General features: G+C 46.6%; 1 protein-coding gene across 2 annotated transcripts in view; it reads left to right on the top strand.

Annotated features, from left to right (window-relative positions):
- LOC137420825 (talin-2) overlaps positions 1-27,185 on the top strand; it is a 432,847-nt gene that overhangs the window by 269,169 nt on the left and 136,493 nt on the right. For both annotated transcript variants that reach the window (XM_068106240.2, XM_068106243.2), the window contains exons 26-28: positions 15,613-15,741; positions 15,883-15,985; positions 20,867-21,075. In XM_068106240.2, the coding sequence (XP_067962341.2) occupies positions 15,613-15,741; positions 15,883-15,985; positions 20,867-21,075 (441 nt within the window). The remainder of the gene's footprint in view (positions 1-15,612; positions 15,742-15,882; positions 15,986-20,866; positions 21,076-27,185) is intronic.

The following is a 27,185-nucleotide window of genomic DNA, read 5'->3' on the forward strand; positions in this document are numbered from 1 at the left end:
GCAGTTGCCTTCAAACAAACATCCGTTCTCTTCCTTGAAGGTAAATCCGACTGACAGCAACCACAGATCATTCCACAAAGCATGCAAGAGGTGTGTGTCTACTCTCAGGAGAGATGGGAACTATGTTGCCAACTTTAACACAACTTTCGAACCTGTCCCCTTCCTTAAATACCTGGTGGCACCTGGTGAAGTCTGTCTCTGATAGATGCTCTTCTCCATCCCTTCCCTCACTTCAAATGGCATCCCAGCAGACTTTGCTCACGTGAAAACGAATGCCTTACTAATGTGTTTGCTTCAAAAACTTGCATACTGTGTTGTTCCACCAAAAGAACACCAATTCAGCTCAAATCAGAGTGGCTTTTATTGTGCACGCAGTAAGCACAACTCCGCTTCCTGGGTCCGCCAACCTGGAAGATGTGTATATCCGTATCCGCTTGTTATATGTTGTCGACGGTGAGGTCTAGATGTTGCATACATCACATCTTCCCCTTTTAGCTGGGTCATTACCAAAAGTCCATGTACAACATTTTTGTATCAAATGTGAAAACAAATGTGAAAATGTCAATTGTGAAAACCATGAGCAATATTTTGGCAAAAGTGAATCAACACAAAACGGTGCTAAGTTTAGGAAAACTAAAACAACACAACTTGAAGAGTCAGGGGTGAACTACCCCTATGCAACAAGATGACTTTGACTGCACATCTATAGGTCCCATACGATCAGGGCATTTCCTGATCCTGGTTGATCGGCTTAGCAGGTGTGCAGGAGAGTTAGTGTCGCTGTTTCTGGATGAGCTGCATAGCAGGCACGCAGGAGAGGCAACATCACTGCCTGCAGGTGGAACGGCAGCATCGATTTCAGGCATGGGTGGATCAGAGACGCCCGTTAGAGGCAAGACATTCCGAGGTGCAGGCACAACAATGGATTGTTGCTGTTCAGGCTCTGGCATAACGACAGGCAGTATTGGAGGTTCGATGGGGCTGCAGTGACGGTAGACAAAAGTGGTCCTGGTGACGGACAACCCACCCATCATGCAAGCGTATTGTATGCGACAGTGGCCCAGTTTTGTCTATGACATCGCCAGGCAACCAAACAGCGCCTGCACCAAAGTTGCGGGAGAACACTGGATCCCCAGTGTGAAGTGAGCAGCTTATTGCCGACTTGTCTTGATGCAACTTCTGGTTAAGTTGGCTCTGGTACACTCGTGAAGTTACTCCTGTTGTACCATGAGGTGTAGTACGATACTTGAGCAGACGCGAGAGCCTGGTTTCAAGGTTTCCGTCCTGCAGTTTGCGTAGTCCGGACCAGATGACTCGAACTGAACGTTCAGCCAGGCCATTGGAAGCTTGGTGTTGTGGACTGGCAAATTTGTGTCCGTTACCATTCCGGCGTGTGAATTCGGCGCATTCTGAGCTCGAGAAACATGTACCATTATCACTAACGATAACTCTGGGCAAGCCGTTTGGAGCAAAACAATGTCTCAGTTTCTCTATTGTTCCAGCTGATGTGTTGTGTAAGTGTTGTGTAACTCTATGTGTTGTGTAAGTGTCAATCCACTTTCAGTGGGCATCAGTGATGATTAGTAGCATCTGACCATTCACTGGTCCAGCATAGTCTAGATGAAATCGATGCCACAGTTCGGTGGGTTATTCCCAGGGATGCAGTGGTGCCTTCGCTGGTGCATTCCTGGTGTTTTGTCAGGGATAGCAATGTTGAACACACTGTTCAATATCAGTGTCTAGATTTGGACACCATACATAATTCCGAGCCAGTGACTTCCTCTTGACTATTCCAGGATGACACACGTGAAGTTCCTCCATTACCCTGGAACACACATGTTGCGGAGTTACTACGCGGCATCCCCACAATATGCAACTGCTGTCCACGCTAAGTTCATTTTTACCTGCCATGTAAGGAATGTTCCCATCAGGTAGCGATTGCCATCCAAGCTGTCCGGCTTGGAGAACTCTCAAAAGGACTGGATCACGTCTTGTGTAGGTGCAAATATGGTTAGCATTGACAGGACAGTCCTCTAGATGATCCATCAAGGCAATCACACTGCCAGATAACAGTGGGTTGGCGACCAAATCGGGCAATGGTAGACGGCTCATGGCATCTGCATTGGCAATGGCATATCTGGGTTTATACTGAATGCGGTAGTCTTAAGCAGCGAGTCGCAACAACCATCGTATAATCCTGGGTAGAAGCATGTCGGATGTTCCCTTGTTTGGACCAAACAGGCTAATCAGTGGTTTGTGATCAGTATAGACAACAAAGTGTCGTCCAAATAGGAATTGGTGGAACTTTTTGATTTCAAAGATGATTCCTAAGCCTTCCTTGTCCAACTGACTAAAATTATTTTCTGCAGGAGTTATGTGCTGGAGGCAAATGCCACTGGTTTCTCTAAACCATCAGGCATAACATGAGACAGCACTGCCCCCACACCGTACTGACTAGTATCACACGTCAGTACGATGTCCTTATCAGGATCATAGTGAACTGGTACATTTGACGCTTGGAGCAGGTCCTTTGACTTCTGGAAAGCTGCTTGTTGTGTAGTACCCCAGTTACACGAGACTCCTTTCTTCAGCAGGTGATAGAGAGGACCCAAAACATTGTATATGTTTTGGATGTAGCGGTTGTAGTATCGCAGCATGCCGAGGTAGGCCTTCAGTTCCGTCACGTCTCTTGGAGCTGGTGCATCCTTGATCACTCTGACTTTATCCTTGGTTGGATGTAGGCCTTGAGCATCAATTATGTGGTCCAGGTATGTTACTGATGGTGCCATGAACTCACACTTGTCGAGCCTTAAACGGAGGCCGGAGTCCGATAGCTTTTTCAAGACTCCCTCCCTCTAGGTTATGTAGATGCTCAGCTTCTGTTGAACCAGTGACCAGGATATAATCCTGATAAACCGCAACGTGCCGTTCTGCAGCAAACAAACTGTCCATACAATGCTGATATATCCCTGGGGCAGATTTCACCCCAAAACTCAGTCGGTGGTATTTGTACAGGCTACTGTGCGTGTTGATTGTCTGGTATTTCTTCGATTCGTCCTCGAGAAGAAGTTGAAGATATGCTGACTTGAGGTCGAGTTTGCTGAAACTTTGGCCTCCACTCAACTTAGCATACAAATCATCAATCTGTGGGATTGGATAGTTGTCTAGTGCTGAGCATCTGTTGCCTGTGATTTTATAGTCACCACAAAGACAAATAAACGGATCAGCTTTGACCAAAGGGACAACAGGTGCAGCCCAATTTGAGTATTGAACTGGCTCAATTATCCCAAGTTTCTGGAGTTGATCGATCTCTTTGTCAACCTTTTCAAGCAGAGCAAAAGGAACTGGTCGAGCCTTGCAGAAAATTGGTTTAGCATTTTTGTCAATTTTTTTTCATTTAATCATCATTCCATTTAATCATTTTTCATCAATTTCATTTTCCCGGTGTGTACCCCGGCTTAGACTAGGTACATCGTATCCCTGCACATCGTAAGAGGCGACCAAGGGTTGGCATCAGGAAGGGCATCCAGCCATAAAAACATTGCCTCAAACAGGGAACCATGATTGTCATGGGGCCCGCAAGGCTAACCCCCACTCTAGCGGGGAAAATGGCCTTAAAACGATCATTCTATTCTTCTATATATTTTTGTCAATTATGAGTTTAGTGGAGTAACCCCGCAAAGTACCGAGCTCATTGTTGAAGATGTCTGGATAACTGGCCAGGACTGCTTCAAGTGATTTTGATGCATTGGTTGTACGAAATTGATGAATCTGCTTCCAGTTGAGGTCAATTACCTCCAACCAGTTCCTACCGAGTAATGATGGTCCATCACTTGGGATGACGATCAGGGGGAGGTTGAACTTAGGATTGCCGTAAGTCACGTTGACACCAAGTTCCACAGGGTTTGATCTGTTCATAGGTTGAGATTCATTGGTAGAGTTCATAGGTTCATAGGTTTGATAGGTAGAGAGCAGATGGGATGTCCGGTGCAATTTGGGTTGGTGAGCAGCAGAAAGCAGCTCAGCTGATGAGTGAAACAGCGGCACCTGTATCAACCTCCATTTCCAAACTTCGATTGTTGATACTGACGAGAGCCAGTATAAGTTCTGCTCTGTTTTTAGAGAAGACATGAAATATGTGAGGTGCATCATGTATCATGGAGGTATCACCAGAAGCAGAGGTTGCCTCGTCAGCATACAACTCCGAACCAATGAGGTGTGTCTTTGTACCACCCGCTTTCTCTCTATGTTTGTGGGAGAGAAGCTGGAGCAATATGGCCACTCTTGTGGCATATATGACATGTGCCATTTTTGTAGCGACATTCATCTGGTGAATGCCTACCATCACAGCGATGACACCTGTTGCTCCCATAACTCATTTGTGATGGACGTCCGCTTCTGGGATTCATTTTCCGTTGCTGTGATTAAGGTTGTTCGACACAATTGATGGTGGTGTTGGTCTGTGCCTGACCGTATGAAGAGCAAGTGATGCCGATGTCAGCAACGTTTTTGTCCGCACTCTCCATTGCAATGGCAATGTCCTTGGTTGTTGTAAATTTCAATGTCCGTTCGGCTAACAGGCGGCGCCGTATGCGATCATCTGCAACACCAACAACAAGCAGGTCCCGCAGCATGTCCTCGAGTGCATCACCGAACTCGCAGAAGTGTGAAAGCTTCTGTAGCTCTGCAATAAATTCGGAAATTGACTGTCCTGTTGCCCGACGACTCATATAGAAATTGAAATGTTGGACAATAACTGACGGGGTTAGGTTGCAGTGAGCTATTAGAACTTCCACGAGTTCCGAATATTTCAGGTCCCTCATGGGCCTGGGCATGGCCAAATTCTTCAACAACGTGAACGTCTCTGCGCCACATACCGACAGAAGGACTGCTGTCATCTGTCGCTCGTCCTAGATACCATTCGCCTCGAAGTATAACTCCAAACGTTCAGCATACGTCTTCCAATCACCTCCATGGGCATTGAATTCATTGATGTGGCCATATGACGTCATCATGGATTCCTTCCTGAAGTAGCAGGCAAACAAAAAAAAAATCGGAGAATTTCACGAACTGAGTGAAAGCCACGGGCAATTAAAGTTTCCTCCGAAGGTTTATCCTCGTCGCCATGTGTTGTTCCATCAAAATAACACCAATTCAGCTCAATTCCGAGTGGCTTTTATTGTGCGAGTAGCGAGCACAACGCCGCTTCCCGGGCCCGCCAACCTGGAAGACGTGTACATCCGTATCCGGTAGTTATATGTTGCCGACGGTGAGGTCGAGATGTTGCATACATCACACATACATAACCCCATGCTCTCTGTACCTACCGTACCCACTGGTACCAAAATGCTCCTACACATGGTGTCTTTCTCTCTTGTACTAGTAAGTACTTGTACTTTTGTTTCTTGTACTTTCTCAAACGTAATAAAAAGTAGGGAAGTTTCTGGCAGCCCTCAACTCTGATTCTGCAACACACCCTGACAGCATCGCTGCACATGTCCTAAAATATGTTCTGCTGCTCTTGCACATCCTGTTTCTGCTCTGCTCACCCTATAATTTGCTATCGGTCACCTTCTCTCTACCTGGAAGTCTTCCAACATCACTGCAATACGCAAACATGGTGGAAAAATAAATACTCTTTAACTACACACCTATTGGCTTACATCAAATTATAAGCAAGGTCATGGAATCCATCATCGCAGTTGACATCTAAATCCTTTCTATTCCCCAACGGCTAGATATTGGACCATAGATTCAGATTCAGACCTTATCACTCCACTCTGGACATCCTGCTTCCTCTCTCACCAATGGATGGAAGCCCTCAATCTCACACATCAGATCAGCACTGTTTCTCTGGACATGTCTTGAGCATTTGAAACGGTCTGGTACCCCACCTTGCTCTCCAGATTGTCTGCCTATCCACTTCCACACATGGCTTACTGACTTTCTCAACTCTTCATCAGCATGTGGCTCTCAATGGGATCCTATAATCTCCTCGCCCAGTTGAGGCCAAAGTGTCCCATGGCAGTGTCCTTGGACCAGTCCGGTTCCTCATCCTATCAACGATCTTTGATTCCCTAAAAAATCTGGCTTATTTCTTTGCTTGAGACTCCACCCTCTGATTTAGCATCTCTCATCCATCCGACTCATCCAAGACACAGAGGTTGTCATCAGCATATTGTTGCGGATCTCGACGCCGGCCTTCTACCCTTACCAAGTGGGGGATTAGTCCCCTTGTCTTTGACTGGCCTGGTGGGACCCGGGACCTATGACGTCCTTCCCGGACAGCACGAAATAGGGTATTAGGACTAGATTTCGCTATTACCTAATTACTCGCGCTGCCCTGAAACGAGGAAATAAGCCCTGCACGAATCACGCCTGTTGAAACGCCGAGCGGTGCGTACACGCGATCCGTGCCGTTTATATGGTGAACCCGATTCTAGCGGTCTTATTCGTGCCACGCTTCGTCATTGGATAAATCACAAAAGCGGTCGAATTGGAAAAAGGAATAACAGGTTTTATTTACACTATTCACAATGGTTCAGAGAAAAAGAGGACACAGTGCAGCCTTAAAACAGTCTTAACTTAATACCCAGGACAAACGGGCCCGTCACACACACACTCACACGGGGCTTGCAGCTGCAGGATGATGGTCCGCGTCCAAGGATGGCTCCCGTGCAGCTCCCTTCGGTCTCCGGCTCGTCCCGGGCAGATGGTAAGAAGAGTAGGCAGCAGCTCTCCGCGTGTCGTCTGGACACACAGGGTTATTACGGGACGATTTGGTAGGGAGCGGACTTCGGCGGTTAATCACTGGCAGGTATTACCGTGTTTACTCGTGTGGCTGAAGTAGGCGCTATTCGCCACCGGCACGTCTGACTGCAGCCGTGCACTCGTATCGCCAACGCCTCTTCTTCCTCCCCTCCGGCGCGTACGTTATATGCGAGGTACAGTTCAAAGCCTCAAAGCGAGTCAAGTTCTTTCTCTCTCTCCACTTGCGAGTCAGTCCTCTCGATCAAGCCCTCTCCCAACAAGTCCTCTAAGTCCTCCAGCGCTAGTCCATCAAGTCCTCCAGCGCTAGTCCTCTCACCACTGCCGTGTGCACGCGAGTCCTTTTCAAGGGCTTTGTGCAGTGACTTATATAGGCACACCCTGCGACCCTTCTCGCACTTACCAGACGCGCCTCACCACGCCCTGTCACGCCATGCCGCTAGAGCCTTGGTTGGCTGGTGGCTCTTCCCGTCATCGCCTCTGACGCTCCACCTTGACGCCGCCCCCACCCCGACCTCGCGCTCCTCCTTCTTAGGCCTACCTCGTGTTACTCGACTAGTGAGCGAGCAAAGGGCAGCAAATGCTGCGGGCAGCCAAAGCGTAATAAACTGAGCGGGTCAGCCAAATGGGGCATGGGGTCAATTACACCCATAGAGGTGGAATTGGAGGGTGGACGCAAAAATGAGGGGGACCTAATCTCATGTCTTTACACATTGCAGGTATCAATAGGGGAAATGGCCTATACTTACACATACTATGTCATAACTAATACAACAGGGTGACCCAAAAAAACCTCCCACATTTCAAAGGTAAATGAAAAAAAAATGGTTAAAGATAATCAAGATATTATTTGCACACATGAAACTTCATTCAATACAGTTTTTATTCATCATATTTTAAAGATGACATCCTCCAAATGGTGGCCGTCATTGTCTATACACGCTTGGAGTCGATTTCTGAAGGCTGCCATGGCTCGACGGGTCATGTCGGGTGGAACAGCGGCTATCTCCTGCTGAATAGCAACCTTAAGGGCTTCAAGAGTTTGTGGTCGATGAGTATACACTCGTGATTTAAGGTAGCCCCACAGAAAAAAATCACGAGGGGCGAGGTCAGGGGAACGGGCCGGCCACCCAACATCGCCACGTAACGAACGAGATCACCCGATCCGGAAACATTTCCCTCAGCACTTGCAATGATCTTCGAGCTGTGTGTGCCATAGCTCCATCTTGCTGAAACCACACATCGAGTTCTTCAAGCTCAAGGTGTTCGAGTTGTGGCCTTAGAAAGTTTTCGAGCATATCAATGTAACGGTCAGAAGTTACGGTAACAGTTACACCACCCTCTTCAAAGAAATAAGGACCCACGATGCCAACATCGGCAACAGCGCACCACACAGTCACTCGATCGGAGTGCAACGGTCTTTCGTGTAGCATGCAAGGGTTGTTTTCAGACCAATAGCGAAAATTTTGTTTGTTTACAGAGCCACTCAAATGCAAATGAGCTTCGTCACTGCACAAGAGAACAGCATCTTCCGGAACACGTTGCAGAATGTTCTCGCATAACTCCCTGCGGCTTATCCAGTCTCTCGCATTGAGTTCTTGCACAACCGTCATTTTGTATGGATGGAAGTGGAGGTCTTTGTGTAAGATTCTCCTTGCAGTTTCCCGGGATATCCCTTCAGCTAAAGCATGCTTCCACGCAGAACATCTCGGAGACTGCACAACAGATCGCCTCAATGCTTCAATATTCTCAGGCGTACGAATGCTCCTAGGTCGACCAGGTGATTTTATTTTTAAAGCTGAGCCTGTTGCCCTGAAATTCTCAACCCACTGCAAGATGGTTTTCCGATCTGGAACGTTTTGATTCCGTGGAATACTGAAACGTCTTCGAAAGGCCCTCTGCACGGCGATCACGGAACGGTTGTTTGTGAAGAAAGCTTCGACAGCGAACGCACGGTGTGCTCTCGACCACGCCATGTTGGCGACTGAGGACGGTTGGGGTTGGGCTACCAACAGACCCTAGCCCCGCCCCTCTCGCCTCACTACTGCCAGTGCTACAGCCTTTCGAAATGTGGGAGGTTTTTTTTGGTTTACCCTGTACAAGGGGGCCTACGTGTTGCTCGTGGACCAACTATGGGGGGCAACCCTTTAACCTTTAATGATCAATATGTGCAAATCTCCAAACCGTAGCACTGCCCCCCTCCCTTGCCAGACTCGTCCCCGAGTCGAACCCACACAGGTCAGAACGACCGGTTTTGAGAAAGGTTCGGGACTACTCTTTAAATTACGCGTGACACTTAGATGTGGTTTCCCTCTACATTTAATCTAACACCCTATGTGTGACAGTTTTACAACACTAGATATGTCCCACCTATTGCGTTGTGTACTAACTCTAACAGACTCACACCCACAGCTAACCGAATTGTGGAATTGATTCTCAAACTAAACATAAAGCCGGTGGGGAGCATGTTATTCACAACACTAAGCTAATTATTTACATCTCTATAACCCAGGACCTGTTCTTTTGTGGAAAGAAATTTGGAGGGGAGAAAACACAGCAATGCACCAATACACCAATACACAAAGTTCACAAAAATGCACAGTCAAACGTCAAAATTAATGTCACATTTGCTGCTTGGCTGCTGTTTGGCTGCATCTTCTTGCTTCCTGCTTCGTCTTCGGTGTGCCATAATAAAACATCAAGGTCTTCTTTCCTGACACACCAGAATAAAAGGTACAAACTGTGTTCGTTTTTATTTTCAGCAGGGCCAATCTTATGGTCCATCTGCGTGACATTGACGCCACTTAAAGCCAGTGGTCCGCAGGTGCAAGGTAAGTTTTGCAGCAAATGACCGCTCAGCAAAGATGCCAGGCCACAGAACATGTGGTCCATAAGGTGTATTGGTGCAGCAAAAGTAGCAGGGGTGCCACATAAGTGTAGCCACATGCCGCAGCACAGTTCAGGGTTCCTGCACACTCCCCTCCAAAAATGGGTCCATGGGTGGGGAGGAGGACAAAGCACAGTTAGCAGAGGAAAGGACGCAAGGGTACACATCAGTACAAGGCAATGCAACATGAGGGGTGCAGGAGAGCGAGCAGAGCAAGCTCATCCCTAACCGTTCGTAACCCCCCATGTCAGCCTACACTACCCTTGCCCTTCCCTGTATTTACAATTTACAAATTCGTCACTACGTCCTGTCTCCCATATCCCCCTCTAAACCAAATTCGTCTTCCAATCCCTCCCAAGAAGGAAGAGATGGAATTTCACACAATGTCACTCTCACGTCATGATGCGTCTTTACAATCCAAATCGTTCACAAAACCTGGTGCGGAGTTCCGTGTCCCTTGGTGAGTGGATGTGGATGGTGCGAAGAGATTTCTCATCCTAACTATACTCTAATAACATTAACTCTTAAACTACTCGGGGTTTTGCCCTGCCAATTCAATTGGCCATCGTTATACTATGTGGTTCTAAAAACCAATTCCTATTGACCCACCCTGTGGTGCCTTCCAAATTTGGGTCTCACTCCCCAATTTTTCACGACTGTGCCTTCGCACAATTTCGGGGCTGGGTCGTGTGGCTCCACCAGCAGGTCTACCTACCTGCGCACCTCCGCCGCTGAAGTCGCCACCCGAGCTTACTTTGCTCCTTGCGACTACCCTAAATCGGGGAAGGCCCCTCCTGGCTCTCTCACCCTTCTGATGCCCTCTCTGGCATTGGGCTACCCGGGTCCTTCCCTAGGATCCTCGGGCCCCACTGAACACTACTCTGACTGGCTCCCAGAGCTTACCTGCGGCCTCACCTGGCCGACAGACTACCAGTGGCGGGGTGCCCCAATAACCATACGCACCAACAAAGCCCACACGCCCAGCCATTTCCACAGACTCACGCACCCATCCAAGCACTTCATTGCCACTACCTGCACCACAGGTGTCAATATCCAACAATTTACCTAAGCCCTCTATCTGACTTTAAACTACCCTCCCCGGGTATTCGTGAAGGGGTCCATCTTCCCCCATTCACTCCTTCGCACCATGCATTCCACACCACTTATTCCACACCATATATTCTCACCATTAATTCCACACACCAAGCTCTCTTGCACACCTCTGGTGCCATACATCCCCTCTGGTCATCCCCGACCAATGCCTCATTTGCTCAAGTCCATTCACACGGTGATTCCCATTCAATTCCTCATTTGCTCAAGCCCAAGACGCACCCACAATTTCTCCATACTACTACACACACACAGCATCATCTAACTAACTACTTCCCTCTAAAACTCGTGCTTTCCCGTCTTCCCTTACACTAAGCACTCCCTCGTCATTATCATCCATCTAATCTCTCTACGTCCCCTCTACCTGTACAAAAGTCACTACTTATATCTCATGTCTCCTATTGTCATCTCTACATCCCTAACAATATCCTAACCCGCCCTCGGCTAGTTTACACTGCCACCCTATAATCTAGCGCTCATGTGCCCCAAAAAGAATGGTAAAGCTACCATTCGCCACACTATTGCTATTCCAGTCCTCTGAACTATGAGCCTCTCCGTGCGGCAGTACATTTCCATCACAGCTCGGCTTCGGAAAGCCGAGCAATGCATGTGGGTGGTTGGTCTACTGTTGGTTGGGTCCGTCCGGCATTTTCTATTCAGGGGAGGAGGTTTTGTTGGGCCTACGTTCCAGGCGCCATCCCTGCGCGGAGCCTTTCGGTCCCCGGCACGATGGCCAAACCTCCCACGGTCGGATCACCGCGCCTGCCAGGGGGTGAAGCTCCGACCTCGCCTACGCCCCCCCCCCCCCCTCGAACCGTGCCATTTGCCTCTTTCGGCACGGCACCGACCATGCAGGGCCCGGCACGAATCGTGCACGCCGCCGCGGCAACGATCCCCGCCGGTCCCCGCAGCACACAAAGCACCCCGCGCACCGAGGGCTCGCGTCGGCTATCCGTCGCCCTAAATGCTAACCCCCTGGTCTGGGTCGATGCTTGAGCCGCATTCTCACACCTACACGCGACCCGTTCCACTCTCGCACATCGAGGTGCTCCAGCGCCTCTCATACACCCCATGCATTCCGTTATTGCACTTTCTCTCCGTGCACACCACCCAGGCGCACTCACGCCGCTCGCACACTCCATTATCATACACCCTCGCGCACATCCTGGCGCTCTCATACCACTCGCACACTCCGTTACACACTTCTCTTCCACGCACTCCTCTTGTGCACTCTCTCTCGTTACATCCTCTGTAACACCCACGGGTGTGCACTCTTCTGGTACACACCCACTCAGCGCACACTTACCCATGGGTGTGCACTCTCTTGTTGCACACCCAATCACGCGCTCTGGTGTGCACTCCCGCACACTCTCCTCGGCCATCGCACACTCTGTATCACACTCTGTTTCACACTCTTCCCACATACACTCCATTGTGCATTCGCTCTCACTCTCTGTAACACACTCTCCCGTCACACACTCGCGTTCCGGCGCCGTTCGCACATGCGCGCCATTCGCTTTCACACATCGCACCACGGACCTTCCACGAGCGCCCGAGCGATCCCAAGCACGCCAAAATTTTTTCGTGCCAAACACGCTCGTACTCACCTTAAGGACCCTTTTCCTCGGCAGCACCTGCAAACTTTAATTGGGGTTAGGCAGCACGGCATCACAATGTGAACACGGACTTTGCACATATTCCATCTCCATCTCCGATTTAATTTCTGCTTCTGCCATCTCTTCGTCCCCAATTTCCACTATTATTTCTTTTTCTTTTTCTCGCCCAACGACCGCCGGCGCGCTTAAAATTTTCTCTTCTAATTCGGCGGCCGTCGGCTTTTCCACACCCCGAGTCGCAATTTCTATCCCCTCGGTCACTCCGGCCGCGCTCTGCTCTACCTCGCTCTCCACGCGTTTCTCGCACTGCTTTACCAATGCGACTTTCCTGCTCGACCTGCGCTCAATGTCCTTCCCCAATTTTTTATGTTGGTGTTTATTTGCTCCTGAAATCCATCCGGGTTGTACCTTGCTTCGTTCCTCATTTTTTGCATGTCGATCACCTGGGCAGCCATCATTGCATCCATCCCCTTCCTGTCACCCTCCATATATGCACTGAAATGCACCATAAAAAGGCCCCAGTCCATTGGCACTGCGGGCCCAGCTATCGCCGTCACGTACGGGAGGCCGCCATTTTCTTTCCCAGCTGCCACACCCTTTTCTGCTTCCACTACCACCAACTGTCTCTCTCGGTCCTGGGTTATCAATTTTTCCTTTACTTCTACCCCCACCGGCATTCGATCGCTTTGGCTAGCCATGGCACGAATTTACAATTTTGGATTTTAATACAAAATTTTTGTCGCTCGCAGTTTTGGCCAAATTTGTCCAAAATAATTTGGTTTGGGTTCCAAATCCCACTCCCCGACACCAAATGTTGCGGATCTCAACGCCAGCCTTCTCCCCTTACCAAGGGGGGATTAGTCCCCTTGTCTTTGACTGGCCTGGCGGGACCCGGGACCGATGACGTCCTTCACGGACAGCGCGAAATAGGGTATTAGGACTAGATTTCGCTATCACCTAATTACTCGGGCTGCCCTGAAACGAGGAAATAAGCCCCGCACGAATCACGCGTGTTGAAACGCCGAGCGGTGCGTACACGCGATCCGTGCCGTTTATATGGTGAACCCGATTCTAGCGGTCTTATTCGTGCCACACTTGGTCAATGGATAAATCACAAAAGCGGTCGAATTGGAAAAAGGAATAACAGGTTTTTTTTTTTTTACACTATTCACAATGGTTCAGAGAAAAAGAGGACACAGTGCAGCCTTAAAACAGTCTTAACTTAATACCCAGGACAAACGGGCCTGTCACACACACACACACACACTCACACGGGGCTTGCAGCTGCAGGATGATGGTCTGCGTCCAAGGATGGCTCCCGTGCAACTCCCTCCGGTCTCCGGCTCGTCCCGTGCAGATGGTAAGAAGAGAAGGCAGCAGCTCTCCGCGTGTCGTCTGGACGCACAGGGTTATTACGGGGCGATTTGGTAGGGAGTGGACTTCGGCTGTTAATCACTGGCAGGTATTACCACGTTTACTCGCGTGGCTGAAGTAGGCGCTATTCGCCACCGGCGCGTCTGACTGCAGCCGTGCACTCGTATCGCCAACGCCTCTTCTTCCTCCCCTCCGGCGCGTACGTTATATGCGAGGTACAGTTCAAAGCCTCAAAGCGAGTCGAGTGCTTTCTCTCTCTCCACTTGCGAGTCAGTCCTCTCGATCAAGCCCTCTCCCAACAAGTCCTCTAAGTCCTCCAAGTCCTCCAGCACTAGTCCTTCAAGTCCTCCAGCGCTAGTCCTCTCACCACTGCCGTGTGCACGCGAGTCCTTTTCAAGGGCTTTGTGCAGTGATTTATATAGGCACGCCCTGCGAACCTTCTCGCACTTACCAGACGCGCCTCGTCACGCCATGCCGCTAGAGCCTTGGTTGGCTGGTGGCTCTTACCGTCATCGCCTCTGACGCTCCGCCTTGACGCCGCCCCCACCCCGACCTCGCGCTCCTCCTTCTTAGGCCTACCTCGTGTTACTCGACTAGTGAGCGAGCAAAGGGCAGCAAATGCTGCGGGCAGCCAAAGCGTAATAAACTGAGCGGGTCAGCCAAATGGGGCGCGGGATCAATTACGCCCATCGAGGTGGAATTGGAGGGTTGACGCAAAAATGAAGGGGACCTAATCTCATGTCTTTACACAGCGCAGGTATCAATAGGGGAAATGGCCTATACTTACACATACTATGACATAACTAATACTACAAGGGGGCCTACGTGTTGCTCATGGACTAACTATGGGGGGGCAACCCTTTAACCTTTATTGATCAATATGTGCAAATCTCAAAACCGTAGCAATATGTTTTGTACTTTGTTGGAGTATATGTACAAAATGCAACCCCACGTCAGTGTTGTGTGTTGGTGGAAAAAAGTTTGAGATTGCATCAGCAGTTTTCTGAACAAATATTGTTATGGCAAAAGGGTCTCTGGAACTCCGTCCCACTACGGACTGTGGACATGACTAAAATAAAATATACAGCAAATAATTTCAAGACTGAATCTGATACAAAAGACCATTCAATTATTTCCGCCACCAAAGGTGGATGGAGGTTTTATTTTCACCCCTGTTTGGCTGTTTGTGACCAGGATATCTCAAAGTCATGGGCAGATACAGACAAAACTTGGTGGACAGGTTGGTTCTGTGACAAGGACCAATTGATTCAATTTTGGTGAAGATCCGGCCACATGAATTTTCAACTGATTCTTTACCTTTGAGTGATAGGGCCAAAAACGATATATAGCATGATATCTCAAAATGTTGTGGATGGATTATGACAAAACTTGGTGGATGAGTTAGGTAGCTGACAAGAACAAGCTGATTAGATTTTGGTTGAGGTCCGGATCCAGATCCGGCCCATTGGTGGGATACAAAACATAAACCATTCAGTCTGGCAGAGGTATGCGCCCTCCCAAGTGCAGTTCTAGTTTCTTATCTTATTGTAGGTTGCTGCAATACACCTGAATTATATTATATTTTATTCAAAAACCCTTGATTTTTTACTTTTCTTACAACCGAGCTGAGCTTTGTGTAAGAGCCGGGGTAGCCTTAGAGATGTGCTTCCAGAGGCGGTTTTAATAGCTAAAGACAAATTATACAGTCAACACAAATATAGTGACTATAAATATTCAAATCAGCGAACCGACTTGTTTTTCACTTATTGGGGCCTTATTCGCATAACTGCACATCTGAAAGCACTGCAAGGCCAAAGTTCTGTCTTGATGCATTTCTTTATTTATTTATTCTTCCAGGCACAAGAAGCATTTGGTCCATTGGAGACTGATTCAGCGCTAGAGCTTATCAGAACACTGGAGAATGAAATGGATGAGGCGAAGCAGGATGTGCTTGCAGGAAGGCTGAGGCCACTGCCTGGAGAGACGGTATGTACCTTGTGGTGTCTGATTGTACCTGACATGAATGCCTTGTCTACACTAGTAAGTTCCAAGGTATTTCAGGAACTAGTTTGAAGCTTGCTGGTGCAGATGAGACATGCGATCAGCTTGATGTCTTTTCCTTTTCAGCTCGAGACAGCAGCTCAAGATTTGGGGAGCTCCTCAAAGTCGGTCGGTTCAGCTGTGGCTCAGCTTCTGACTGCATCCACCCAGGGTGATGAGAATTATACAGGTTAGCAGAACCACATGACTTTATACTGCCATGCTGACTTTCCCAGTAAGTCTGTTGTGAACCTCAAGATGAAAAGATGTGCAGCTGGACCTTTCAAATAATAGTTAATGTTAGGGACATAACAAAGGTTGGTAGTGCCTGTGTTCAGGTTCACAACTGCATCCCCTCAGTATCAGTTCCTTTATTCAGCCACATCTCGGGAACAAGAAAAGGATACGTAGCTCACCGAGCTATCCCGAGGTAAAAATCCCACACCTTCGAGAGGTGTCGAAGAGAGACGTTCACAGAGCCGAGAAATGATTCGTACCTTTAGTTATTATTCATCAATTTATCTCACTTGGTAACCATTACAATTAACACAACTCGCAATGGCAAAAAAGACAAGGACCTTTAGATTGGTGGACTGAACATCCCCAAAATGATTGTAGAATGGTTCACTTGCCATAAATAAAATGCTTTGTACAGGGGAAAAAGATTTTCTTTCAGGTCTAGTGCAATTGGACTCGGATCTTACACCACTCGTGAAATTTTGTATCTGTAACAAAATTCGCTTTTGCCAAAAATGTTCTGCAAGGCCAAGCAATTCCACTGGATCATCCTATTGGGCCCAGGATTGCGTGTGTTATCAACCATTGTTGACCAATGAAACCATTGATTTTTAGAATTCGAACAAGTTACTGTAATGATGCTCAGTTCTCATCACAGGGAAACCTTCAAAAGGCTGTTCGTGTTTAGATTTATATAATAATGGTGAGGAACTGATGCAGTCAGGAAAGTTTAAGAAGCAATAATTTGGACTCAAAATGGATAAGGCCTGAGTGCTTTGCTACAATGGCACAAATGTCCCCCCCTACCCCCACCCCCCCCCCCCCCCCCAAGCTTGCATTTTAATTGTTGAAAAAACGTCTTGGACAAATGAGTCTGACTGCAAGGGTCATATTTTTCTGCGGATCAGGTTGATTCTCTTTTCTTTAGTGTTTCTTTTTTTGCCATATACCGTAAAATTCGGACTATTAGCCGCAACTTTTTCCCTCAACTTTGACCTCTGCGGCTAAAATAACGATGCGGCTTGTTTATGGAATTTTCATATTGGAGTGAACTTGGAGTGAATGAATCCATGATCAGACGTTGGAGAAAGCAGAGGGGCGAACTTTCTCGCTGCAAAAAGTCAACAAAGGCTTTCAGAGGTAGGAAATGCCGATGGCCCGAACTGGAAGACGAACTTGAAGACTGGGTTAACACACAGAGAGTGGATGGTCGGGGTGTTTCTACTGTTCAGATTAGACTCAAAGCAAGATCGATCGCTGCAGAAAAGAAAATAGAAGAATTTCAGGGCGGGCAGTCATGGTGTTTCAGATTTATGAAACGCAAAGGTCTTTCTGTCAGAGCACGAACGACTCTCTGTCAACAACTCCCTCCTGACTTCGAAGAAAAAAATCGCAAACTTTCGGAACTACACGCAGGAGAAAATAGCAGAGAACGTCATTGCTCCGCAGGACATAATTAATATGGATGAGGTCCCTCTGACCTTTGACCTACCTCTCAATCGGACTGTAAACAAAAAAGGCAACCGTGATTGAATTTGTGCTTTGCGCGCGTCTGACAAGTTTCTGTGGCTGTCGAGTTTCTCACTTTTTGTGGTTAATAAATGGTTGCGGCTTATAAACCAGTGCGGCTTGTGTGTGTTTAAATTCCAGTTTTAAAAAAAAATTAGGGGATGCGGCTTATATAACGATGCGCTCAATAGTCCGAAATTTACGGTACAAATTAACTTGTTCTCCACCTTAAATAACAAATCCACCGACAAGGCCTTCATCCGCAGCTTGATGGAGTACTGCTCTTTCTTCTGGGCTGGCTTCCCTGCCTCACATCTTTCCCAGTTTGACATCGTGGAAAACAAGGCCTTCAAGATCACTGGAATCCCCCACGATGAAGCCGAGTCTTTGGATTTAACACATCACTATTGCAGACAGGTCAGTGGTCTCTCTGTCTTCTATCGCCTCTTTCTCTGATCTTGCACCCTCCGCTCTTTGTGTGCTCTCCCGCCTCTCCCCGCACCCTCTACAAGATTGCTGCCGGGCTCACACGGTCCACCATCAACCCCTTTTGGTGAAAAAATCCAGGATCACTGCTCACATTCACTCATTTGTTCCTCTTTTTCCCCAAGTGTGGAAACAACTTCGACATCCTCTTCAATCTCATTCTTCCCTCCAGGTCTTCAAGGCAGCTGTTCTTCAAGATAGGTGTTCACCACCATCCCAGATCGTCCCCAATCCAAAACCATGCTATTTTCTACCCTTATTACCCCCTTGCCCCTCCCCAATTCCTCCTCCTTGCAAATTTCCACTTTACCCTCCTGAGTTTCCTTATATATCCATCTTGTCCACCCTTTGCATCCTCTCCTGCCCCAATTCATCACCACACCCATTGTTTGTCCAGGTGTGCCTCGACCTTGGCCTTTAACTCTGCTGTTGTTGTTTCTCTCCTCTCTTTGCTATTCCTTTTGTTCTGTTGTGTCCTGATCCGTTCAGTGTACTAGTACTAGCTCTTCTACGAGCCTTGACTAGGTATTCAAAAAAAAGAGAATATTGTCCCACTATCTCTGCATGTACTGTGTGAGTATGTCCTTAACGGTGTAAGCTATGGATATCTGGGCGTAAGAGCCCGTTTGGCCCATCAAATCTTTCCAGCATCCGCATTTAATTATAAATCTCCATCACTTGTAGGTGGATCGAGGATGAAGGTTAGGATGGGTTCAATGTGTTTGCACTCCTCTTATCAGCAAAAAGAGTACATTATTATCTCTTAAGAAGGCATTTATACATACATTTTGCAAAATTTTTGCAAACGTAATAAATAGATGGGTGGGTTCCTGAAAATTTGCCGACGTTGCCTTCCTCACAGATGTATTGTTTTTAGATGCTGATTATACTAGCACTCCCTCCCTGTGAACTGCTTGCATCATTGTTTTTTCTCACCAAAATCATGGTGGCATTGAGACGTATTAACATTGCACAGTTACCTGTATAAATATATACATGGTATATGATATACATGGTATAAATACATGGTATAAATGGTATATAATATATAATAATGGTATATAATACATGGTATAAATCGTATATATAACAGGCATTGCTTTAAGAAGCTGAAAGGAAACTGAGTCTCAATGGGAATTGCAGTCTTACTTGTTATATCTTCTCATATGCTAGCAGACAATGGCAGGATTTCCATTCTGCACCCACCACTCCCCCACATTCCCCCCCCCCCCCCCCAGCCCTACCTGCATCCTCCACTCTCCCCACCCCACCTGCACCCTCCCTTCTGATGCAAATGTGTTGCTGTCGTGTATGTTGAGATCATAATTTCAGCTTTGAGTGTTTGTTCTTTAATCCACCCGAATGTGAAGTGTGTTTGCAATGCGACATTGCTCTTTCATTGTCCCAATCGGTACTCCAAATATTAAACTTTGATCTCTTTCTCTCCCTGTCTTTCTCTGTCTTTCTCTGTCTTTCTGTGTCAGTTTGATCCAGGTTTCCTCCTGTGTGGTACAACTTTATATGATTATGCAATCAAATTGAATGTAGACTATGACATCATGGATAGCACGGGGGTTGTGCAAATACAATATCCTGCTTCACTTGGCTTCCTGGTACTCTCCTGGTGATGTAAAACCACATGTACAGATCTCCAGCTATTCTGCATATTTAAGCTTTTTTTTGTCTTGCCGGGAATACATGAAAGCAGAAAAGCATGTTGGAGACAGATCCTTAAAATGTTGAGCCTGCGTACTTCCTCCCTTATCGGGCTTATTGTCTTTGGAATGATCTTGCTAAAGCAATTTGTGTTTCTTCCTTTCCTGCCACAATGTTTGCCAGCTGTGCCGGCAGGCTGCCTGGCTCCATTGCTTTAGATTTCTATCACCTGCTTTTGTGGTGCTAATGGCGGACATTCAAAAATCGTTGTCCAAGACTGGTGTTGACGTCAGCTTTTGCAAAAATTCTCTCGGAATAGTGTGATTTGTATCTCAGCATTTGGCCACCTGCCTGATGTGGCCACTTGTCTTATGTTGCCCAATTTTTTTGACATTTAGGCTTTAACTGAGCAATATTTTGCAATCGCCAATAAGCTTGATTACGTGGCCACCTGTTTTATGTCGCCACTCAACAATAATGGGCATTAACCAACATTTTGTAACATTTGTTTCATAGATACCTTTCCAGTTTTGATATGTAAAGTTTTCAAGAGGGCAGTTTCAATTTCACACAGGTCAAAGGTCAAACCCTGTCACAACATAGGAATGGGAATTATAAACTGCTAAAACAGATTTTGCACACCTTATTACTTTTTCGTTATATTTATTGATGACGAGTGCAAATTAGTAGACATTTGCATTTTTTTTGCGGATGTCTGCAATTCTAGTTTAATTGAGAATGTATAACTCATTGTCCAATGTATAAATGGCAATGGTACTCATACCCCCAGATAAAAGTAATCTTTTGTTGACTTTGCCTTCCTGAGATGTAGCCACACAATTTGGGATATTACTTCATCGATGGCATCATTTGTATCAGACTACGCCCAGCATTTGATCAATTCCCCGTGTTGTTATCAGATGCAAAATTGCAGTTTCACACAACTAAGCTATTTCACGTTATCATCCAGACGGACAAATGAAGACACGACAGACGGACACAATTGTGACTTTTGTAAAGGTAAATCTCACAATGTTGCTCGATTTTGTCCATCTGTTTGATCTATTCTTTTGTTAGTCAATCATTTTAATGATTCTAATTTCCCTTTCCATCTCCCTTATGCCGTGGTTTTGTTCGCATTTCATTGTGCTGACATTCCTGACGCCCTGGTACGTGTCTGCAGGTCATGCAGCACAAGAAACGGCAAGGGCTTTACGGTCGCTGGCCACAGCTGCACGGGCCGTGGCGGCTACCTCCGGAAACCATCAGACAAAGGAGGCCACACTCGAGGCGGCATGCGATGTATTGGACAAGTCAGGGAACCTTATCCGGGAGGCAAAGAAGGCTGTAGGGAACCCGGAAGATCCTGATAACCAGCAAAGGCTTGCACAGGTGGGCAGTGCCTCATGGAGTGTAAATAGTCAGGTTTGGGTTATGGCATGTGAGGGAGTAAAGGGTGAGGGGTCGTGTGTGCTAAGGTGGTGTTTTGGCAAATATGAGCTCAAATATTTTTTTACCTCCGCTGACTAAGTTACCGGAGGGATTATGCTTTTGATTTGTTCGTCCGTGCGTCAGTGATAGGTTTACATTGCCGCGATAACTTAATAACAGCTGAAGGGATCTAAGTCAAACTTGGTACAACTATGTATAATGATATAAAGATAAATGGATTACATTATTGGGCGAGGAGGTCAAAGGTCAGAGATCCCATTAGGTAAAAATTCTGTTACTATGCTAACTTGTGAACCTGTGATGGGATTTTGACCAAACTTGTTATAATTATATACAGTATTATGAGGCAAACATTAAGATGAGATTTCAGAATCAAGAGGTCAAAGGTCAGAAGCCTTGTCAGGTAAAAATGTGATTCTTGAGAACAGCTTAAGGGATTTAAATCAAACTTGGTACAAGTATGTATAATGATGTAAAGATAAAGTTATTCGATTTATGGGTCAAGAGGTCAAAGGTCAGAGGATATGCTTGGTAAAATCCTGTTAACTCGATAACTAGTGAACCAGTGATGGAGTTTTGACAAAACTTGATGTACAGTACTGTAAATATATATTATGATGCAAATATAAGCTGATTAGATTTTATCATGAGGTCAGAGGTCATGATGTTAAAATGTTATCAAGGTAGGGATTTTTCATGAAACCAAGTCGATGTCCCATGATACATATGTACAGCTTAGATATTGAGGTCAAATAGTCTTGAGGTTTTAGGTCAAAGTTGGAGTAAGCAAAGACTTAATGTGGGTGGAGGCATATTGGTCCATGTCGTGGCATGGAGGTCAAAATGTCTAGTTTTGACATTATTTTATTATACATTGAGCTAAATGCCGTAGCGAGAGCTTGGATGTAAATCACATGAAGGACAAGGCTATCAGTCGACATAATTGGACCGTAACATCTATCAAAAGGTTATTTTGATTTTTTTTTTGGACCATACTCTTTACAGAGAGTCAGTGCTGCCAAAACAGTTTCATGGCAAAGGTTACACTAGGTGGTTTGCCGTTGCCTTCCCAGCATTGCTTGTCCATGCTGAGCGTCAAGCAAGGAAGCAGCACGTTTTTTTTGCTGGACTGAAGCATGGAGGCATTGATTATCGTTTTAACCATCTACCCATTCTGTCATATCTCGATGTGTTTATTTTTGCCTTCTCATGAGTCTTCTCTGAATCAAAAAGAGCTTTTCAGTCAACATAAAATCAATCAAATGACCATGCTCTTTGACAGTGCGTCGGTGCTGCAAAACCAGTGTCTGGGTAGATGTCATGCTTGGTGGTTCGCTGTTAACATTCCAGCAGTCAGTCATGGTAGGGAATTTGTAATTTATTCAGGGAACCAGCGATAACTCACCTGATCTTCACAAAAGACACTGTGGGATCTTTAACGTCCACAAACAGCCAGTACGAGCCGACGGGTCCTCTAGCTTAACGTCCTTTTGATGGACAGACCACACATTAATTGTTGCCCCACCTGCATGTGGGATATAGACACCAGGATGGCAGTTCATAGCTGGGCCGAGTTTTACGCATACATTATCTCGAGGCTATCATTCCCACATATACCATTTTGCTGTAGAAGATGCTTCTCGCATTTTTGTATTTTAATTTAATTTAAAAGAGTGCAAAAATACCTTTTGATCAGCCTGGTAGTTGCTTTCCACTGAGATGTGGTGTTCACTTTAAAACATACATTTTCTAGCTTCTCCATTGGTTTTCTGAGGATGAACTGTCAATTGTGCCTTCCCCTATAGGTGGCTTATATCTATTGTCAGGTTTGTTTCTACAATTAGTGGCACCAGTTTTTAATGGTACCTCAGAGTTTTACACCCCTAGGAGTACTAAACCACCATTTAGGGGTATTTTCTTCATTTTTTTTGTCAATTTCCGAGCTGTACCTCAGAGCCGGCTGGGACTTTCCGAATGAAATTTTGCATCGATAATTTGACTACAAAGTATGCGGGTTTGGCATATTGTTTTGACCTTGACCTAATTTTAAGGTCATGACCCAATTATGGACATTTTAACATTTTTCACCATAACTCGACTAGAGTTTGTCTGATCATAAGGAAATTGCCCCTCTGGATAGCCCAGAGAAGGGTTAATTTATGCATAATTTACATCATACCCCAACGAGTTAAACATCGATGTCAAATGGCAGTCTAAAAAAAAAAAAACACGTTTTCTGTCATCACTCAATTTTTCCAATGCGAAAGCTTAAAGACCGCTCTGCCTTCCAAGATTTTCTTGCAGCATAATAGCGTACCTGCACTGAAGTTGTGCACCTGATATTTGATTTGCTTGCTTGACCTACCTTTTTCGCATTGTGACCTAATGAACTAAAACACCTTTTTGATCATAACTTGAAGATGTTGAGTTTTATGGATATAAACTGTAGATGGGGACATATTTTCTTAATTTAGACTCTATAAAGGTCAAGGTCATAAAACGGTCTGAAAAAAAAATATGGCCATCATTGGATCGCAGGTGCCGGGTGAGCGAGGCTCACCCTTGTCAATCGCTTTGTGATCGCAGATATCTAGTTGCAATTCGTATTTTATTATACTTATTTACCATTTTGCCTATTTGTCTTCTTTGCCCACTTTGATTCTTATCCCTCTTTATTAATCCCTTTGCCTCATTTATTCCTACATCTTCATTTACTTCATTCTGTTTCCCCTCCTCCTACAGGGAGGAGAGATTATCATTTTTGCAGCGTTTGTTCCTTTCTTCCCACCAATATGCAACTGCACACAATTCCTTCGATTTTGAACCAAACCTCTTCAAATTTGACATGGATGTACAACCAAACACACTTTTTTCGATTTAGGCCCCTTTGCCGATTTTAAGAATAATAATAAATAGCACCGCAAAGCGGGCGTAACCCCTCAGCCCATGCATGGTGGAAACCAATTTCAAGATGGCTGCCGTGGCGGCCATATTGAAAATCGCAGCGCACCCATGAAACTTCCTCTACTCAACCCCAACACACAATGCAAAAATGGATTTAATCGGACAAGCCGTTCTGCTCGAAATTGACGGAAACCAATTTCAAATGGCTACCCTGGTGGCCATATTGAAAATCGCAGCGTGCCCATTTTCGAAAGGAACCTTCCTCTACCCAAACCCAACACACACTGCAAAAATGAATTTAATCGGACAAGCCGTTCTGCTCGAAATTGACGGAAACCAATTTCAAATGGCTACCCTGGTGGCCATATTGAAAATCGCAGCGTGCCCATTTTCGAAAGGAACCTTCCTCTACCCAAACCCAACACACACTGCAAAAATGAATTTAATCGGACAAGCCATTCTGCTCGAAATTGACGGAAACCAATTTCAAGATGGCTGCCGTGGCGGCCATATTGAAAATCGCAGCACGCCCATTTTCGAAAGGAACCTTCCTCGACTCAACCCCAATACACACTGCAAAAATGGATTTAATCGGACAAGCCGTTCTCATTGAAATTGACGGAAACCAAAAGTTGACGGACGCCCGTGACGACAATACCCCTAAGCCCAATTTGGGCTGAGGGGTGAAAAGGTGAAACATTACCAAAAATCTAAATATCACATTGTGTCTTGCTATTATTCGCTTCCATTTGAGTAAATAGAGATGAAAAATTGGCACAAAGGTACACTACATGACCAAAAGTATGTGGACACCCAAACATCGAACATCTCATTCCAAAATCATGGGCATTAATATGGAGTTGGTCACCCCTTTGCTGCTATTACAGCCTCCACTCTTCCGGGAAGGCCTTCCCCAAACTGTTGCCACAAAGTTGGAAGCACACAATTGTCTAGAATGTCATTTTATGCTGTATCTTTAAGATTTCCCCTCACTGGAACTAAGGGGCCTAGCCAGAGGCCTAGCTGGGGCAGAAATTTGACGAACTGACTTGTTGGAAAGGTGGCATCCTTTGACCGTGCCACGTTGAAAGTCACCGAGCTCTTCGGTACGGCCCATCCTACTGCCAATGTTTGTCTATGGAGATTGCATGGATGTGTGCTTCATTATATTGTTACAGACGTGGCTTGGATGTTATTTACCGAGCGGTTTTATGGTATGACCACGTCTGCACAAGTTACCCGATTGTGCCCGAACGTTGACTAGTCGCGCGATGCTGGCTCAATAAGAAAAAGAAGACACCCGGCTGGATTACAATAACACAATACGACACCAATGTTTCGATTCTCAAGTATATTCGTACGGAAAAGGTTAGATTACAGGGGCTAGAGGTATATTACAGGAAGACAGGCACTTAGACACACTCTTATATTAACCCCGGACAGACGACAGACAAACGGGACAACGGCTGACTCACACGGGGGTTTGATGGCTAGGAAAGGCAGGATCGATGGCTCCAGGTCCTCCTGGGCTCGGGGCAGGGTACAGTACGGTCCGGTCCGGTCCAAAGATGCGGGGAGGTATCGTCGCGCTGGGGGTGGCGGTGGCTTCTCTCTCCAAGCTGAGGCGCATCTCCCGTCACATCCGGCGCGGGGCCGCGTATATCCGGCGGGGAGTGACACGCCCTCGGCTCGTTAGCTCCGCCTCGTGGAATCGGCACGTTGCTTCTCATTGGGTGCGTGGGGGGGTTACTGGCTCCGCCCCTGACGAGGAGCTGACAGCCAGCCCCTTCGGGGTAACGCCGTGGAGCGCATGGTCATGGCGGGTAACCGAGCCGGTGTGAGGACGCACACTCCCCGCCCCTCTGTTGTTGTAGTCGTAGTTGTAGTTGTAATTGTTGTTGTAGTTGTTGTTGTAGTTGTTGTTATTGTTGTTGTTTGGGGAAGAAGATGGGAGGAGGTATGGGAAAGGTCCTAAACTCACTACTGATGCCATATAATCACATTCTGGTGCAACGAAGAGTCATAATTAATGGAAACGAGGCCTTAACTGACATAGAATAAGAATAACTAGGAAGATGTCCGAAAGTTGTCTACGTGTGGTGCGGTGGACCTGGGCACGACATTTAATGGGGGAATAAGGGGAAGGTCGGCTCTACTGATTGTTATTTACATGCAATGGGACTAGGGAATGGGGGATTGGGGAAAGTTGGGGAGTATTGGAGAAAATAGGGGAATATTTACAAGCGGATATGGAGGCCAAATTCCATATTCGCAACATTGCACCCTTCTCTACCCTCGGGGCGTCCCGACCCGATAAATTTTTACCTACTTTAGTGTGGCACGCAATGTAGTTCCCTCTACTATTAACTCTACCCTGAGTGCGACAGTTTTACAGATATTCACAAATGAGTAAATATGTCCCCCTGCGACGTTGCACCCTTCTCCTCACAGAAACACACCCACAGGATAACCGAATCCGGAAAGAATTCGCAAACTAAACATACAGCCGGTAGGGAGCATTATTTACAAGATTACGCTGATATCTACACTACGATCCAGGACCTGTCTTTGGAGGAACACATGCAGATGTTATGCATAGAGAGAGCGCGCTTGCCAGCATCGATACACCAACCCACGAGTGCTCTGTGGCCGACGGCCTTTAATAACGTGCAGAGCACCCTTTCCCAGCATCAAAAGCACCACCCCACCACCAATCGGTGCAGTCACCATTGTTCATTGGAATAAAAATAAATTCGACAACCCCTAACCCTGCAGGTGTCTCTTGCTCTTCGTGTGGCCTTCAGTGGTGTTAATTAACAGTGGTTCACCTTTATGGCATAGGTGCCACGTTGACCCATAGGTCCATCCCCGGGTGGTGCTTGGCCGCAAACGAACTGCGGTCCATTGTGGGTGGCCACAAACATTGCGGTCCATATGGTGTATCGATCCCGGCAGCAAACAGCGAAAGTGCAGGCCCACAACTGCGCAGCCAGCACCTCTCTCTCCTCTCTCTCTACCCCAAAGCCAGATCCTCGGAGGTGGGAGACAAAAGAAGCAGACAAGTGAGTAAGGTGGTAAGGGCGCAAAAGTGCACGCAATGTAAGGTGATGCACACTGGGGGCACATGGGAACCAGGTGAGACAGGT

The sequence above is a fragment of the Myxine glutinosa genome, chromosome 2 (assembly GCF_964187855.1).
Source record: "Myxine glutinosa chromosome 2, kmMyxGlut1.1, whole genome shotgun sequence".
NCBI lineage: Eukaryota > Metazoa > Chordata > Myxini > Myxiniformes > Myxinidae > Myxine > Myxine glutinosa.